The following is an 18,046-nucleotide window of genomic DNA, read 5'->3' as shown; positions in this document are numbered from 1 at the left end:
CCAGCAGTTGTGAAAAGACAACATATAGGTCACGTTACACTTTCTTGACTGTAGGACTTAACATAGAAAATTCTGATCTTGCTGAGAATTTAGAAGCACCGTTTCTAAAGAGTATTTTTAAACACCCACCTAAGAGCAATGGCAAAGATGGATCCAGACTCACATTAGCTCTTCGTAAACATGCATCACCAAAGATCTTACACCTAATAGTTGGTTTCAGCTCTGTATTATCAAACTATTAGATCCAAAGTTTCTGCCAGCTTGCTTCTTTCCTTTTTGTGTAAAAAAATCACGCCAGACACTTACCTAACTCTGCAGAGCTTCCTGTTAGTAACGTCCCGCGGGGGCACTGCCAGTGATTTGGCCTCCTCCTCCTGGGTCCCCTCAGCCACATCACTGAAACCCTAAAGTTCTCTCGGACAGACTCCTTTTCTCTCCTGGGATCCCGATTTCTACTATAAAAGCATGCTCCGCCCTCTGCACACCACAATTCTTGACGCGGAAGACGGAATGAAGAGGCGGCCGAGCCTGTCTCCTTTAGGCCACACACTATTTTGATACCAACCACAATGAGTGAATTTGGTTCTTATTTCAAACGTAATTTCTGCATGGTCCTTACGTTTTCATGGCCCTGAATCTTTTCATTGCTCCCTGCTCGTGGCGGATCTGCCCTTCGCATCACGGACCTTCATCTGTATTCCATTTGCTTAGTACATCCTAGGGTAGTCGCTTTGCTGGCAAATTGAGTTTCTTGCAAAGCAGCTCATCTAACTGTCTCTGTTTCTTGGGTAGCTTCCCATTTGCTCCCCAATGGCATAATTTGTTCTCAAAGTTAAAGTTTTGGGAGGTTGTTCTGCTTAGGGGATGCCTCCTTTTTAAAGTTGAAGCCATGGGATTATGTCAATTATTTTCTGGATTTTTTTTTTTTTTTTTTTTGGAAAATATTCTTAGTGACTGCCTCTGCCTCCATTCTCATTATAAGTCGTTTTTTTCCCTCCAGCACCATGCAGTCTACTCTAATAGTGTCCAGAAGAACCTGAAGGTCACCCAATGTCATTCAGTGTGGTAAAAATCCAGATTTTCTGGAGATCCTGACCATGGAAATGGACAAAGGAATAATTCAAATGACAAGAAATGGAAGGAAAATACTGCCAAGTCTGGTAAGCAAGAAGTCTGGGAGCAGCACAGAATGAAAGACAAGGTTAGCCACGTGTACTACTAAGGCACAAACCCCATTTGATGGCATGTGCTTTGGGGTAAGGTCTAGTGCAGCACCTGGGCTCATTTCACTTCTAGTTAAATATCTCACTGGCCAGAATTAACAGCATCTTACACAGCCTCTTTTATCCTATCTTGCTTTTGAGAAATATAATTATTGGCAAAATAACACAAAACTTGCTCAGATACACTAGTTACATACCTTAAAGTTCAGAAGCCTGTGTTCTATGCTCAAATTGCCTGGGTTTCCATTCGGTTTGTGATGCCAGTGATTTTACAATGTTAGACAAATTCCTAAATTGTTCTAAGTTATTTCTTATTGATGAATGGGAGTGATAAGCGCTTCCCATACTTTCTAATGAAGATTCAGTAAAATGGAAAAATGCCCTTGTATATTTTTCATTATCACTAAACAATATCATTCAAATTATTATATTCAAATAAGGCGTCTAGGTAACATTCAGACTACGGTGGTATCAGCTATCTACTTTATCCAGTACCTGCGCCAGATTAAGGATTGGAGCCTCTCTTCCCTTCATCCATTAGGCCACTGTAGGATTTTCTCTAGCACTGAGTTTACCTCTGTTCTCCTGTGTGTTTACCTTAGCTGTGTCTCTATGGGTCCCCCGGACATAGGGTCCTACGAGTGACTCTCTACTATCTACACATCACACTCTATTATTCAGGAGAGGAGATGCCTTTCATTGCCATAGTCCATGCACAGACACGCCTCATTTTATTGTGCTTTGCAGATATTGCATGTTTATAAAAATGAAGGTTGTGACAACCCTGCACTGAGCAGGTACCTTGGTGCCATTTTTTTTTTCCAACAGATTTGCTCACTTCATGTCTCTATGTATCATTTTGGTTATTATAATATTTAAAAACTTTTCATTAGTATTAGAATTGTTACGGTGATCTGCGATCGGTGATCCTCGCTGTTACTGTTGTAACGGGCCTGGAGCACCATCAGCCGGGCCCATATGAGACCGTGAGCTTCTGTCATACGTGTTGCATGTGTTCTGAACGCTCTACTGACCAGCCATTCCCCTGTCTCGCCTCCTCTCCTCCAGCTATCCTACTCCCTCAGATAGAACGATATTAGAATTCGGGGTATTAATAACCCTGTAATGAGCTCTAAGGTTTCAAGTGACAGAGTCACACATCTCTCACTTTAAATCAAAACCTAGAAATGACTAAGATTACTGAGGAGGGCATGGTGAAAACCTTGACAGGCCAAAAACAAGGCCTCTTGTGCCAAAATGGCTAGCCAAGTTGTGAGTGTGAAGGAAAAATCCTCAAAGAAAATTAAATAATGCTGCTCCAATGAGCACACAAATAATAATAAAGTGAAACAGCCTTATTATTGCTGATACGGAGAAAGTTTGAGTAGTCTGAATAGAAGAATAAATCAGCCACAACATTCCCTTAAGCCAAAGCCTGACCCAGAGCAAGGCCCTAACTCTGTTCGGTCCTAGGACGGCTGGGAGAGGGCAGGAGGCTGTAAGAAACCTCTGAAGCAGCAGAGGCTGGTTAGCGGGTTGGAGGGAAGAAGCCTTCTCCACCACGTGAAAGCGCAGGTGAAGCAGCAGGGGCTGATGGAGAAGCTGCAGCAGGTCCTCCAGAAGACCCGACTCAAGAGTTCAGGAAGGTGGTGGCTACACTCAAGCCCAGATCTTCAGTGTAGACCCCACAGCCTTCTGTTGGAAGAAGATGCCATCTGGGACTTTCACAGCCGGACAGAAGTCAGAGCCTGGCTTCGAAGCTGCAAAGAACAGGTGCGGACTCTCCTGCGAGGGGCTCACGCAGCTGGGCCTGCAGATGGGAGCCAGGGCCCACCCACCATTCTGAACGTCCTAGGGCCCTTCGGAATGATGCCACATCTACTCTGCCCGCGCCCCATACATGGAACAACACGGCCTGGGTGACGGGACATCTGCTTACAACGCACTTCACTGAATACGAAACCCACTGCGGAGATCAAATGCTCCGAGAAAAGGATTTCTTTCAAAATACCGCTGCTCCCTGACCGTACACCTGGTCACCCAAGGGCTCTGAGGGAGACGGACAATGACATTAACGTGGTTTTCATGTCCGCTAATGCAGCATCCATCCTGCAGCCCGTGGATCAAGGAATCATCTCAACTTTCAAGTCTTATGACTAAAGAAATGCATTTCATAAGGCTACAGCTGCCACAGATGATGACTCCTCTCATGGATCTGGGCAAAGTAAACTGAAAACCTTCCAGAAAGGACTCGCCATTCTAGATGCGGTTAAGAACACCCATGATTCATAGGAAAGGGGTCTAAATATCAACAGAAACTGAAGTTTGGAAGAAACAGATTCCAGCCCTCATGGAGGACTCTGAGGGTCCAAGACTTCCTGGAGGAAGTCACTGCCCATGGGGTGGAAGGAGCCAGAGAACGAGAATTAGAAGTGGATCCTGAAGTTGAGATTGCATTGCGGTGCTCTCACGATCAAACTTGAACTTATAGATGAGGAGCTGCTTCTTAGGGATGAGCGAAGCAAGTGGCTTCCTGAGATGGAATCCACTCCTGCAGAGGATGCTGCGAAGATTGTTGGAATGACAACAAAGGATTTACAACATCACATAAACTTAGTTGATAAAGCAGCCCCAGGGCTTGGGAGGATTGACTCCACTTTGGAAGTTCTACTGGGAGTAAAACGCCATCAAACAGCCTTGCATACCACAGAGACACTGTGGAAGAAGAGTCAATCAGTGCAGCAAAGGTCAGTGTCGTCTTATTTTTAGAGATTGCCACAGCCTCCCCAACGCAAGCACTCAGCACCCTGATCAGCTGGCAGCCGTGAAACCTGAAGCAAGACCCTCCACGAGCAAAAAGATTACAACCCACTGAAAGCTCAGGTGGTGGTTAGAAGCTTTGGGCAATGAACTACTTTTGACTTAAGACACACACATCTCTCAGACAATGCTACTGCACATTAATAGACCACATTATCGTGTAAACACGACTTTTATATGCACTGGGAGACCAAAAAAGTCATTGGACTCACTTTATGGCAACATTTGCTTTATTGTGTTTTATTTTATTTTTATTTTATTTTTTTAAATTTTTTATTGGTGTTCAATTTACTAACATACAGAATAACCCCCAGTGCCCGTCACCCATTCACTCCCACCCCTCTCCCTCGTCCCCTTCCACCACCCCTAGTTCGTTTCCCAGAGTTAGGAGTCTTTATGTTCTGTCTCCCTTTCTGATATTTCCCACACATTTCTTCTCCCTTTCCTTATATTCCCTTTCACTATTATGCTTTATTGTGTTTTAGAACCAAATCCACAATCTCCCCAAGGTACGCCTGTATTAGGAATTAAACTTTCACGTCTCAGTGGTCGCTGTGAAACTGTATCTACTGACTTCTGAAATCTTTATGCTAAATTTATTACCCATTTTTTACTCATTGGTTTATAAACATGTGTGGCTCTGTGTCACATCTAATTCTTTTTTAATGGTTTTTCTTTCATATCCTCTGCCTCTTCCAATGTTATTATTCTTTATATTTTAGATCCAGGTTCTACAATAGTAATGCTTTATGCATTATTGTCCAGACACGTTTCTTCCTCTTTATTTTCAATTTAAACTCCTTCTGAACACTCCCTCTCCCCAAAGCTTCTAAGACATACTGCATCACTCTGAAGCCATACTTCTGGGCACGTTGGCCCAGCCATCCAAGCAACATGTTACTCAATGTTTCTATCTCTCTCTCTCTTTTTTTTTAAGAATGTATTTATTTATTAATGAGAGACACAGAGAGAGGCAGAGACATAGACAGAGGGAGAAGCAGGCTCCATACAGGGAGCCCGATGTGGGACTTGACCCCGGGTCTCCAGGATCATGCCCTGGGACAAAGGCAGGTGCTTAACCACTGAGCCACCCAGGTGTCCCTTGCTCAACGTTTCTACTTCAAAGTCCTACCTTCAGTCAGAAGACACCACAGAAAAGGTGAAGGCTTACTTGGGATCAGTAAGACCCCAGCAGACCCCATGATAGAGTAGCTACAGAAATTGGACGTGCCACTCAAACCCCCTGAGGCCACAATAACTCTCCTACCTAAAGAGACTACTCAGCAGCACAAACCTAATCCAATGAAGGTTGTCATTGCTTTCCATCATCACGATCATAGCAGAGACGCAAGTTTCTTAGATCACCTGGTTCCCCTCTGTAGTGTTTACTGACATGAACAGAGAAGACCTACCCCAAAGCAGCGCTGCCTTAAGAAGAGTGGTCCCCAATAACCAGACATCTCATAAGAAAGTTTGGGAAAGCACAGACGGTCTCACCCTCAACGCAAAGCCCCACACATAGTCCGAGGAAGTTCTGCAGTCTATGGAAACCCGTACTGACCACGCTCACCAAGAATGCGCATAGACACACACGCAGTACGTGAGCGGCTTTCACGTCCGGATGACAGTGATTTCAAGAAAGCAGGTGCCATTCCATGGATAAGAGGGAGCAACACTTTTTGGCCTTTGATTTTCTCCAGAATTACTACTTTAGTTTCATTCTCTCTCTGTTTCCACCCCTCCCCCCCGGTTCTCCTAAGTATTTTTTTCAAATTATCTCAAGTAATAAGAATAGATTTTTACTATTAAAAATTTACTGGTCCTGGCTTCATTCCTGAAGTGATTTCCAGCTGACAGAGAGTCAGAGGCTTAAACTTTCCAGGTTCTTCTATAGCTTTCGAGTGATTACAAAATTATTGAGATCCCAGAAAGAGGTCAAAGATCTATAGCTTTCGAGTGATTACAAAATTATTGAGATCCCATGAAAGGCACTTGACATGTTTTTCAAATTACTCGGAGATCTACAGGAGCGTTATGAATCAAGATACCTTACGCTGCCTATCCAGCAACTTCCTCATGTCTATTCACAAGATTTTTTCAGTGAAAAAAAATTTTCAATTCAATTCTTAAAAAATATCATGCAGAAAATTTACGCCTTGGGTGCAAGGGAAGAACAAATCACTGTACACAGATTCCATTTGAAGTAACTCATTGTACTTACGTTGATTGATCTTATTCTCTTCCACTTACTGACACAATTTAAAAAGTTGTAAAAGATAAAGATAAAGTCTGTAATATATCTGAATATCATTTTGTGTGTGTGTGTGTGTGTGTGTTCTAGAATCATGATGGCTTTAAGTGCAGTGATAGCCTCAGCACTTTGTAAAATACTTAAGTCACTTAAGGCGGTATGTGACTTTCATTTATTGGTCAGATTAAAAAAATAATCCCTTCAGATATTTATGGAAGAAGTCTTAGTGTGAAGTGGACCATTGAAACCCGAGGTAGGATTTAGTAGCTCTGCAGGAGCATTTATAACAAAAAGTGTTACACTTTGCCCAACTGGACTGTATTTTTAGGGCTCACATGAATGAAAAAAATGCCAGATGATAGATGAATTTACCCAGACATCGAGTTTCCGTGCCACTCCAGAGTCCGTTTGCCAAGCACTCTCTGACGTGAGACCCCACAAGGGTGTAGCCCGTGTTGCACGTAAATATGGCCGTGGCTCCGTAAACCGTCAGTGTGCCAATCTTGTTACCATTTGGGGGAAAGGAGAGGCTTCCGCATGAGATCACTAGAAGGAAACAAAAAGTGCAGATTATTCTTTTGCTTAAAAATGACAAAATCTGCAGCCTTAGGGGCAGGGGTCTGTTTAGGGTTAGGTAGGTCAACCACACAGGAAGCTTAATTTTCCTTCACCTACGCTTGAGAATGTGAGCATACAGAGCAGATTCCCAAACCGTGTGGTGTGTAGACATAATCATACACGCAGGCTGGTCAAAGGCACGGGCTGCCTGCCCGCCCTCCTGTGTGCGTCAACCATGAGAATCACATGGCCATCACCGGACACGGGTGTGGCCAGGAGGAATTAAGGAATAGGAGTGGTCTTCTGCGAGTCAATTAGCTGCCACACAAAACTGAGGAGGATGCCTTCAATGGGAGGCCTGAGTTCGTCATTGCTTTCAATGACCTACATGCTTCCCTGGGATCCTGCGCTCCATATAAATGCTGACTATGTGGGACATGTGGAGCCTTTCTGAAAATTAAAAAAAAGAAATAGAAAATCCAGGCCTTCAGTGGTTGCAGCTGGGGAAACCGCACATCCCCTGCATACACCTGTTTTCCCAGCATGATCATTAACAGAGTCCACTTCCAACCACAACTTGACTCTAGTTGGGGAGGTATAGTCAGTGATCACATTCATTATTGCTACTTACTGCAACACTCAACTCCCCGCTCTCCAAACCCAGAAATGTTTGAGCACAGAAAGTCTATGGAATCTCAGAAAGAAGGAAGAAGAAACCGTAAAGTCATCATGGCCGCCTGCTTTGCAGAGACTTACGTGTTTGAAGGCTACTCTAAGAAGACGGTGAAGGAGTTCTTGCCACACTAAGTGCGCTATCACGCACAGGGGGCTCAGGGCAAAGGTGGCAAGTAGCTAAAAATTATGGAGCTTCTAGGAATAGTAAACTGATCAGAAGCAGTAAAACCGTGATTAAGAACCCGGATTCTGGGTGTAGGCTACTCAGCGGAGACTAGCAGAGGGCTCGGGCTGCTTTGCCTCTGTCCCATTCTTTCAGCCTCTGCAAACATATCCCGGGAGTGAAAATGTTTTAGGTCTGTCCTCCACGGAAGTTCACTAGACTGTAAAGAAGAACTAATAGAGCAAACTCTTAGCTCTTCAGCAGCTGGATACTGGGGCCTCGGATGGTGGAGTTTCAGTTGGCAGGAAACCCAATACAGTAACGAGGATAGCAGCTCTAATTTGGAAAAGCTACTCTAATTGAAAGGGAGAACTCCCAACACACTCACGCACACAAACACGCACACACACTTTGTCAAACATCAAACATCCAAGGTAAAGCCTCATTTCCCTGCTCTTTTCTCCCTTCAAGTTTTCAAAATGAATTGTTTGCCCTTTTCCTTTCCATTAAAAACATATTCACGCACACGGTCTCAAGTGTCTCCTCTGCGCTGTCACACAGAGGATGCTCGGCTGGAGGCACCCTGCCTGCCCCCCGGCTCTCACTGCTACCAGGGATCATGTGTCTCTCTCCCCAGGGAAGCCTCCTTCCTCTTGTCTTCATTTCTAGCAGTGCATTTAAGCTGAAATCCTTGACTTGGAAAAAAACATCGCATTGTGACATAGCATTTCTCATACCAGTAAGACCAGTGTTCCTATTCGAATTGGATATTATTGGATCCATATATTTGGATATTATATGGATATTATTAGTGCATGTGGCAAATAAATAGAAGATCAAGAGTAGGGACTTTCAAATACAGTCTTTGCTGGAAAGGGTCTACTGAAGGTGCAGGTGGACATGAGCTGCAAACTCATGATGTGATGTGCATAAGCATGGGGCCGAGATGGTTACCATGATACAAAGTCAAAGGACACATGATCCTTTTTAGGTATGTGAAGACCTGTTTTGGAGACCACAGTCTGGAATCACTGTCTCAGGCCCAGAGGAATGAAGCCAAGAAACCGGGATATAGGTAAAAAAGAAGGCCTTGCTCAAAGTGAAAATATTCAAACATGCAATCAACTGCCCCTGGGGTCCTGAGTGTCTCTCTAGAGTTATTTAATGCCAACTGGGCATTTATTCGTGAGTACATTCTGAAGAAAACTCTACTTTACGTTGTTCTGAATGATGGTCAAGGTCCACTCCAATACGGGATGGGGTGAGAATGTTCTTTCTTCAGTTTCTTACGGCAGATAAAACAGAGTGATGGACAAATATTCCCATGTGCTGTGTGCATGAATACATTTTTAATGGAAGGGGGAAAGGGAAAGCAAATAATTCATTTTGAGAACATATTGATCATCCAGGTACACCCCCAGTCAGAAACAGAAGGTTGTCAAAGACCAACCTGCCTACTCCACCATTTAATCCGGGTCTAATTTAAAGAGAGAACTCCTTAAATACACAGTTGTCAAAGCTACCACAGAATGGCAAATCAAGCTTACCAGTGTGTCATTTTAAATTAACTTTAAGTGAGAAATTAAGTAACATTTGAACACTGTGGGGCTTATCATGTACCTATTTAATTGTAAAGTATTCTACTTCTAGGATTCATTTTGGGTTTTTCTGAGTGTATGCTGGCAAGGTAGGGAAATAGAAGATAAGTGCAATTTAATCAGATTTTAAATATAAAATAAAATAAAAATGTATTATAACAATAATGACAAAAACATACCTTTATTTTTATTTTTTTATAGAACCCAAAAAATATTATATATGTCTTAAGGCTCTAAAATTTTTTCCCTTTATTTTTTGTTAATAATTAGTCATTACTGTTTATAGAAGTAGGGTATTATGTAAGGTGTAATTATCTTATTGCTATTTTAAATAAAGAAATAAAGTTCTTTCTCCATATAAATTTAAATGAATTAGTATAAATATATTAAAATAATTCTTGATTTGAATTTATGTTAAACATTTTGAAAAGGTCTTTGGGGTCTAGCCCCCTGTTATGTCAAATCCACTCCCTTTGGTGCTGGTAGAACCATGATGAGGTCATGAATGTATCCTTCAAGCAAACCAAAGTGAGATTATCTGTTGGGACTGACCCAGGGAAGGAGCCCTTAAGGGAACTGAGACCTTCCTGGAGCCAGAAATTTGAATCACAGGAGGGCCTGGAGGGGTGGGACCCCCTTGAAAAGAGCTATGCATGGCTCCTGGGCACTTTCCAGTCCAAAATCAGCCACAATGGAGGACTCAGACATCAATTTCATGGACAGAACTTCCATCAACAAACCAGTACTGGGAGGCCCATCTTCCCACTTGGGCCTCCAGATAAGGACGCAGCCCAGCCAACACCTTGATCTCAGCCTGTAGCAGAGGATCCAGTTAAAAAGTACCAAACATCTGCCCCTGGATAACAAATCTGTGTTGTTCAGATTATGTTTGCAATGACTGGTTCTACAGCAACAGAGAATGAAGGCAGGTCCTCAACAATGTTTAGCACTATGAGGTGCCTGGGATGAAAGATCTTGAGAACTTCACTGTCAAAGAGGCTGGGGTATACGTCCCATAGAGTTTTACAGAATGTCATTGGCAAGGGGCTTTCTAGGCTTCTGTTCTCTGAAATCACTTCCACAACATTTAAACCAAATAGAGGACTGGGGATGGGCGATGAAGACACCCAAGATTTTAGATCGCACCACAATCTGAACACAATGTTAGGCATTGTGCTAGCTCATGTGACATGTCAATGTTTCTGAAAAGAGAAGAACATCTTTGATAAGCTCTTTTGTTAATGAAAAACTTGCAAAAAATCAATAGAGATAGAAATTAATTGAAATATCAATATCAAGTCTTTTTGGGGAAGAAAACAAAAAAATGTTCAGTTTGGCCACAAAAGTGATAATAAGCTTTGGTATCAACTTTCCCTGCTCATTGATAACACAAACAACATAATGCATACCCCTGGGCACACATGCTGGTCTGTAATCCTTGGAGAATGGTTGATTCCATGTTTAGGTAAGAAAAAAACTCAGAGTGAGCATAAAACATCCTGTCTTTATGAGAAAACAGGGACAGATTTAAAGATGTCAAAAGGACAAGATGAAGGAGCCAGGGAGAAGGGACTCACTCTGGCCACACCATGATGTTGTAAACTGCCAAAATTGATTTAAAAAATAAAATAAATAAACAGAATAAACACACACACAAATAGCAAGCCATGATTTCACAGACCCCACTGATTCTGGAATAGGTCCCATGTCCATGATGACTTTCAAGAGACAAGTAACAGAGTGTGATAGAACAACTCACGCTAAGCAAAGCCAACCAACGGTCAGATGACAATTTACAAAATACATCTGTGTGCCACGCCCCACCTACGTGGATTTCTGGCTGTTTCTGGACCAAACTCAGTATTGGAATCACCAGATTGAAGTCTAATATTAGAGTCAGAGACAAACTTTCCAGAATTTCAGGAGGATGGAGCAAAAATACAATCTATGAATGCTAGAACCCAAGCTTTGCCTTCTTCCCCCAAAGGAAGGTAGAAACTTGCTGCTACGGAGTTTGCTTCCACAATCAGGAAGGCCTGATGGTTGAAACATGAGAGTCTCCTTAGAAGAGCCAGTTCTTCCGAAATGGAGATTTGAGCCCTTATTATAAAGGGTGGGGCGTGGCAAATACCCCCCATCCCCGACACGATCCACCCCAGTGCCCCAGACAGCTAGCAAGACGAGCAAAACCCAGACCAGGCCGTTGCATCCGCAGAAGCCCTGCGTGAGCTCCCCACCGCCAAGGAGTAAATGTGTGCCTATTTTTAAGACTCTGATTCCGGAAACTGACAGAAAGGACGTTGGCCAGAGAAGTGTGAGACGGGCAACAGGCCGAGGCTCCCCGATCTTTCTCCTCCACGCTCCTTGCCGACCTTGCTGACTGTGTCTTTAATCACAAAGGCTGAGCTTCAGGGCAGATCCCTCTGAGGACGATGGGTGTGGGTGTGGGTGTGGGTGTGGGTGTGGGTGTGGGTGTGGGTGTGGGAAGGAGGGGATTCCTAACTCAGACAGGGAGGGACAGCCTGGAAATGCACTAAAGTCCAGTGACCACAGAACGACTCAAACCAGGACACCTGTGAGCATGACAAGGGGAACCACCGATAGTTTCTCTGGAGAACCGGCTCCGGGCAAGGTGGCCTGGGGACCTGGGGTGCTTCCACCTTGACTGTGAGCGAGCTCCTGAAGTCCGTGGACTCTTCGTAATCTACCTTCGTGCTCATGGCGAAGAGCTCAGTATGTGCTCAGGGATCATTGGTTCCTCTAACAGCTGAATTAGAATGATTATATCAAAGACAGCAAAGCATTAACTCTTTTGTCCTTTTCCTGATTTTCTTCTGGTTTATTCTCACTAGGCTGTGTACTCTATACATTTGACACTGGTCTAACCACTTGTGTTTGCGCATGGTAATTTCCTGGGAACAACCCACTAAAGGGTGTGTGTTAAATATACCAGAATCAAATAGTGCTCTGAACAACACTAATATTGTTTCATTTTTCTATTTATTCATATTTATTATGAAACCCATGCAAAGGCTTAACTGCTCGTCTTGTACCTATGAGAATAGTAACCCCCCTTTTCAAGACAGTCATTATTTGAGCATACAATATCTTCAGCATAAATACTGCTTCCCAAGATCCTAATTAGAAGGTTTGAATAGTCAGAGCATGGAACAAGAGTTATCTTTTTAAACATAGGCCTGGGTTTGGTTTTGAGCTGATTTGTAATATTTGAGTATTCTAATATTTTAAAATGTACAAAATGCAATCATTAGTAAGGAAAAGACAATATTTGACATCTAATCCAGTACGCTCATATATTTTAAGCATGTCGCATAAAAATCCATATTCATCATTATAATGACAAGAAAGGCCATTTGGTTATATTATTAATCCACAGGACCAACCACTTACAGGGACGGGTTAAAAGGTGGTTGCCAGTGATGTCAATAACTCAGCACAGGTACGTTCTCTAGGAAGGACCCCCATCACTCACCTCGACACCTGGGCCTCTCTTCGCCGATGCTCCAAGTCCCGTTAGCTTGGCACTGCACGAGCCTCTGGCCCTCCAGGTAATAACCAGGACTGCAGCTGAGCACCACCTGAGCTCCATACTCACTCAGCGATCCCGAAACCAGTCTCCAGGTGACATGCTCTGAGAGCTGAGCTTCAATGCTGGGACATGTAACCGCTAGAAAAGAAACATATTTACGTCAATAAATTTTTTCTCAAGGGATTGGATCATGTTGGCTTTCTTTATTTTTTTTTATGTTGGCTTTCAATGGTAATAACTTTTTATATGAAACAGATCTTGCTGCGCAAAACAGAAGCCAGTACCTGTTATTGCAGGTACTTTCCTCTACTACCCACATGGTCACAGGGGGATGATCACGCATCTACAATGGATTTGGTAGCCTCACACTTCAGGGCCATGGGCAATCTTGCAGTGACGTTGTGATGGGAAGAGCTAAATCACCTACACAAAGTTTCACAGTTCATTTGGATGGAAATTCTTCATCAAGTAAATGAGCAAACACGTAGAAAAATGCTACATATAACAGCCCTCAAGAAACTTGACATAGAGTTGAGTCATAGAAAACCAGCTTGGACACAAATGACCAGAAAATCATATGCCTTCGTTCCCTTCTTCCCTTTGAAACACATCTATGTAATATACTCTGTATGTTCCTGGATTTATAGGCACGTAGCTTTTGTATGCAGACTGCATTAATACTGTTTAGACACGTGCTTAATAGATCTCAAGGGACATAGTCTCTTCCTGCTCTTAGGAGAAGGCCTACAATTACAGTAACTACCTAATAAGGAGCAGTAGCTACAAATGAACAACATTGATGATGTTAGTGAAGGTGGTGGTCATCCTCCTGGAGAGGGCTTCAAGGGGTCTGCAAATATACTGAAAGTAGAAGCAAAATTTAATGTATGTGAGTATACACACACACACACACACACATTTGCTGAAAGGTACAATAATATTTGAAATGCATTTTACAAAGTTAGAACTCCTCTTCTTCAAGTATGAACATCCATCACGGTAAACCACCATCAGAATGGACCCCATTGATTGATTTATTGAGCCTGGAAGTTTAGCTAGAGAAATCACAGCTTTTCCAAAATGATATCAATAAATAATTTTACTTATTTAAAAGTAAATTAAGAAGTAAATTCTATACAAGTTTATTTTAATTGAATTAGGCATATCCAAAGGTTACAAAAAACTCTGAATTTTCTATCAGTAATTTACCAACACTATGTGCAAATAAACTGAAAGGAAAGGACTTTTTGGTATTATTATGATAATATCAATGAGGTTTTAAAAGTGAAAAGGATTCTCTAATTTAAAAGTAATTCTGAGGGACGCCCGGGTGGCTCAGTGGTTAAGGGCCCGCCTTCAGCCCAGGGCATGATCCTGGGGTCCTGTGATCGAGTCTCGCATCAGGCTCCCCACAGGGAGACTGCTTCTCCCTCTGCCTGTGTCTCTGCCTCTTTCTCTGTGTCTCTTATGAATAAATAAATAAAATCTTTAAAAAAATAAAAAAATAAAATAAAAGAGTAATTCTGATATCTATTTCTTTTAAGTATTTTTAAATAAAATGATTATCCAAAATTTATATGGATTCAAAAATAGATATTCAAAAGTCCTATATGTGAGACCTAAAACCAGAAAAACCCTAGAAGAAAATGCAAGCAATAATTTCTTTGACATCAGCCGTGGAAACATTTCTCTAGGTGTGTCTCCTTTGGCAAGAGAAGCAGAAGCAAAATTAAGCTTTTGGGACTGCACCAAAGTAAAAAAGCTTCTGCACAGCAACGGAAACCATCAACAGAACAAAAAGGCAACCTACTGAATGGGAGAAGATATTTGCAAATGACGGATCCAATAAGGCCTTAATATCCAAAATATACAAGGAACTTAGATACCTCAACACAAAATAACCCAATTAAAACATGGCCAGATGACCTGAATAGGCACTTCTGCGTAGAAGATTACAGATGGAAAACACAGACACGAAAACAGCTCCACGCCGCTCGTCGTCAGGGGAATACAAGTCAAAACCACGACAAGGAGATACCAGCTGAGCCCTGTGGGAACGTCTACAATCAAAAACTCAGGAAGCAACAAGTGCTGGCGAGGACGCTGTTGGTGGGTGTGCAAGCTGGGGCAGCCGCTGTGGAAAACACCGCGGAGCGTACTCAAGATGTTAAAATAGGATCACCGTTTGCTTCAGTAATTCCACCAGTGGGCATTTACCCAAAGAAAACAAAAACCCTAATTTGAAAAGAGACATCCACGCCTAGGTTTATCGCAGAATTATTTACTCCAGCTAAGACCAGGGAAGCAGCCCAAGTGTCCATCCATCGTTGGACGAATGAAGAGGGCGCAGGGGGTGCACACACACACGCACACGCACGTGTACCCATTAACACTGGAACATTACCGAGCCCTCAGAAAGAATGAAATCTTGCTATTTGTGATGACACGGATGGAGCTAGAGGGCACGATGCGGAGCGAAATGAGGCGGTCGGAGAAAGTCAAACACCAGATGATCTCGCTCATGTGTGCACTTTAAGACACAAAACAGATGAACAGAGAAAAAAGACGAACAGATGGACAGGTTCGTGGGCACAGAGAACAAGTGGGTGGGCAGCAGAGGGAGGCGGGCGGGTCAAGGGCATTAAGGGCGCCTTAGGGTGATGAGCTTGCACACCCAAAGCTACTAGAGCCTATATGTTCATCACAACTGGATAAAAAGTAACAAAATGTATCGGGAAATTCTCCAGGGTTCACCCCATGATCCAAGTCGACATTTTCTCGGGCTGCAGCACCTGCAGATCCCCGCAGGACGGTCGATTCGGAAGAGGCTTCCGTGCTTGGACCTGGGGATCTGGGTGGACTGTGGACCTGGGGATCTGGGTGGACTGTGGACCAGGGATCCAGGTGGACTCTGGACCAGGGGACCCGGGTGGACTGTGGACCAGGGATCTGGGTGGACTGTGGACCAGGGGATCCGGGTGGACTGTGGACCTGGGGATCCGGGTGGACTGTGGACCAGGGGATCTGGGTGGATTGTGGACCTGGGGATGCAGGTGGACTGTGGACCTGGGGATGCGGGTGGACTGTGGACCAGAGATCTGGGTGGACTGTGGACCAAGGGATCCAGGTGGACTGTGGACCTGGGGATCCGGGTGGACTGTGGACCAGGGGATCCGGGTGGACTGTGGACCTGGGCCATCCGTAACGGCTTCCATCCCACCACCGTTTCAAGTAAACTTCATTCCATTTCCCTAGGGGGTGTGCCCGGCTGTCCTCGGTGGAGTGGTCGTGACCCGCTCCCCTCCACCGGCGAGGGGCCCCCTCGGTGGGACAGGCCTTTCCGTGGAGCTGACACCACCTGCAGAGGTGGTTTCCAAGTTCTGGATGGTCACCTCCTTCTTCATGAAACTGCCACGCGGTGACCTTCGGGGTGGCCTGATCCCGGGTTGACTGTCTGGGATCCGGTCCCCCCGTGGGTGACATGTCCCTGGGTGCACATGGTCCTCTCAGGTGCTGTTCCTCAGCACAGCATCCGCCCTAAGCAGGTGCCGAGGGCACGCACAGGTGCGCGTGCTGGGAGCCACCAGGTGCCAAGGGCAAGCACAGGTGCGCGCGCTGGGAGCCACCGCGCCAGAAAGTGCAGCGGCCAAAGCTGCAAAACAAGCCCAGGCGGCCCCCCAAGAAGAGGGGGCGAGGGAAGCACAGGGCGGGGCGAGCAGAGGCCGCAAGAAGCGAGACTGCAAGTGCCTCTCGCCCTTGGTGCCCCCACCACGGGCCTGACGGGGTCCCTGTGTCCCGGGGCTGAGGCAGGCAGAGCAAGCAGTCCGGCGGCGGGGACCAGGCCCGGTGGTGGCCCTGCCTGAGGTGCCCGGGCGCCCGCAGACCCACCAGCGGCCCCCGAGACCCGAGATGCGGGGGTGGGGGGCCGGGGACGCTGGGGTGTGGATGTGGGGCCGTGGATGCTGTGGCTGGGATGGGGGGGGTTGCGGGGATGCAGGGGGGAGGGGGAGGAGATACGGGGGCTGCGTGGGAGGAAATGGGACTGGACTGGACACAGGACACCCCGCAGGCCCCAAGCACCACCCGCCTCCTCTTGGCGTTTAGTGGGGCCTGCAGTCCGGCTGCCTGGGTCAGAACCCGAGGTCTGCATGGGGACAGACCACTGGCCCAGGCCGTGCCTCCTCCTCCGGCACCTGTGTCCCCCCCCTGCATCTGCGCATCCCTCCCCCCTCGCACCTGCGCGTCCCTCCCCCCCCGCACCTGTGCATCCCTCCCCCCGCACCTGCGCATCCCTCCCCCCCGCACCTGCGCATCCCTCCTCCCGCACCTGCGCATCCCTCTGCCCGCACCTGCGCGTCCCTCCCCCCGCCGCACCTGCGCATCCCTCCCCCCCTGCACCTGCGCATCCCTCCTCCCTCACCTGCGCGTCCCTCCCCCCCGCCGCACCTGCGCATCCCTCCCCCCACACCTGTGCATCCCGCCCCCCACACCTGCGCATCCCGCCCCCGACACGAGCAAGCCCTTCATTCCGCGGGAAATCTCGGATCGCCGGCCCTTAAAGGGCCTAAAAATTCGTCAGTGTTCCTCTCCTTGTGCTTTTTCCTTAAACACCTAAAAGTCGTCCTCACAGGTTTGAGAACCTGACAGTATATGACCAGGAAATGATGGTTCAACTGCTTATACCGTATGTAAAAAAGTCACGTCTCCTCTGACCCGAGACAATAAAAAGGGCAGCGACTCCCAGTATTCTTGTTCACAAAATCCGTGGCTACCCGCCAATTTATTTCATCCCGTGTTGCCTTGGACTCTCCATCCCACGATGCCCGAGAAACACGTCCTAAAGTGATTTTAGGTGTAGACGTTCTTTATAACTAGTCCTATCATATGTAACAGCAGCAACATTTTGTTGTCATTTTGTTAATGATATATTGATTAAATCAAAGAGTAAATATTTTAAAAAATCATTTTAAAGGAAGAAAGTGGCATCTCATCGGCGGTGCGCTGTGCTGTATGTTTTAATAGACATTCATGATCCATTCGGGATGCACAGAGATGAGCCCTTCTTTGTTATGCATTATTGGGTTTTAGGAAGTGACGAGTTGTAGTGTCGCTTCTGTGGGTCCTCCCAGCAGCGCGGCCAGAGGGGAGCCGGGGTCACCATGGGGGCTGTTTGTGGACAAGCTCACCCTGACCAGGCCACAGCCCTCA

At 45.4% G+C, this 18,046-nt stretch overlaps 1 protein-coding gene across 1 annotated transcript in view; it reads right to left on the bottom strand.

The window, feature by feature from the left end:
- Window positions 1-18,046, bottom strand: part of CSMD1 (CUB and Sushi multiple domains 1) — a 1,850,581-nt gene that overhangs the window by 66,190 nt on the left and 1,766,345 nt on the right. Inside the window, exons 55-56 of the mRNA XM_038560546.1 lie at window positions 12,782-12,976; window positions 6,667-6,840 (exon numbers count right to left, since the gene is read on the bottom strand). Coding sequence (XP_038416474.1) covers window positions 6,667-6,840; window positions 12,782-12,976 — 369 coding nt within the window. The remainder of the gene's footprint in view (window positions 1-6,666; window positions 6,841-12,781; window positions 12,977-18,046) is intronic.

The sequence above is a fragment of the Canis lupus genome, chromosome 16 (genome assembly GCF_011100685.1).
Source record: "Canis lupus familiaris isolate Mischka breed German Shepherd chromosome 16, alternate assembly UU_Cfam_GSD_1.0, whole genome shotgun sequence".
In the NCBI taxonomy this organism is placed as follows: domain Eukaryota; kingdom Metazoa; phylum Chordata; class Mammalia; order Carnivora; family Canidae; genus Canis; species Canis lupus.
The sequence above is the reverse complement of the archived record's forward strand: the minus strand, read 5'-3'. Positions and strand labels throughout refer to the sequence as shown.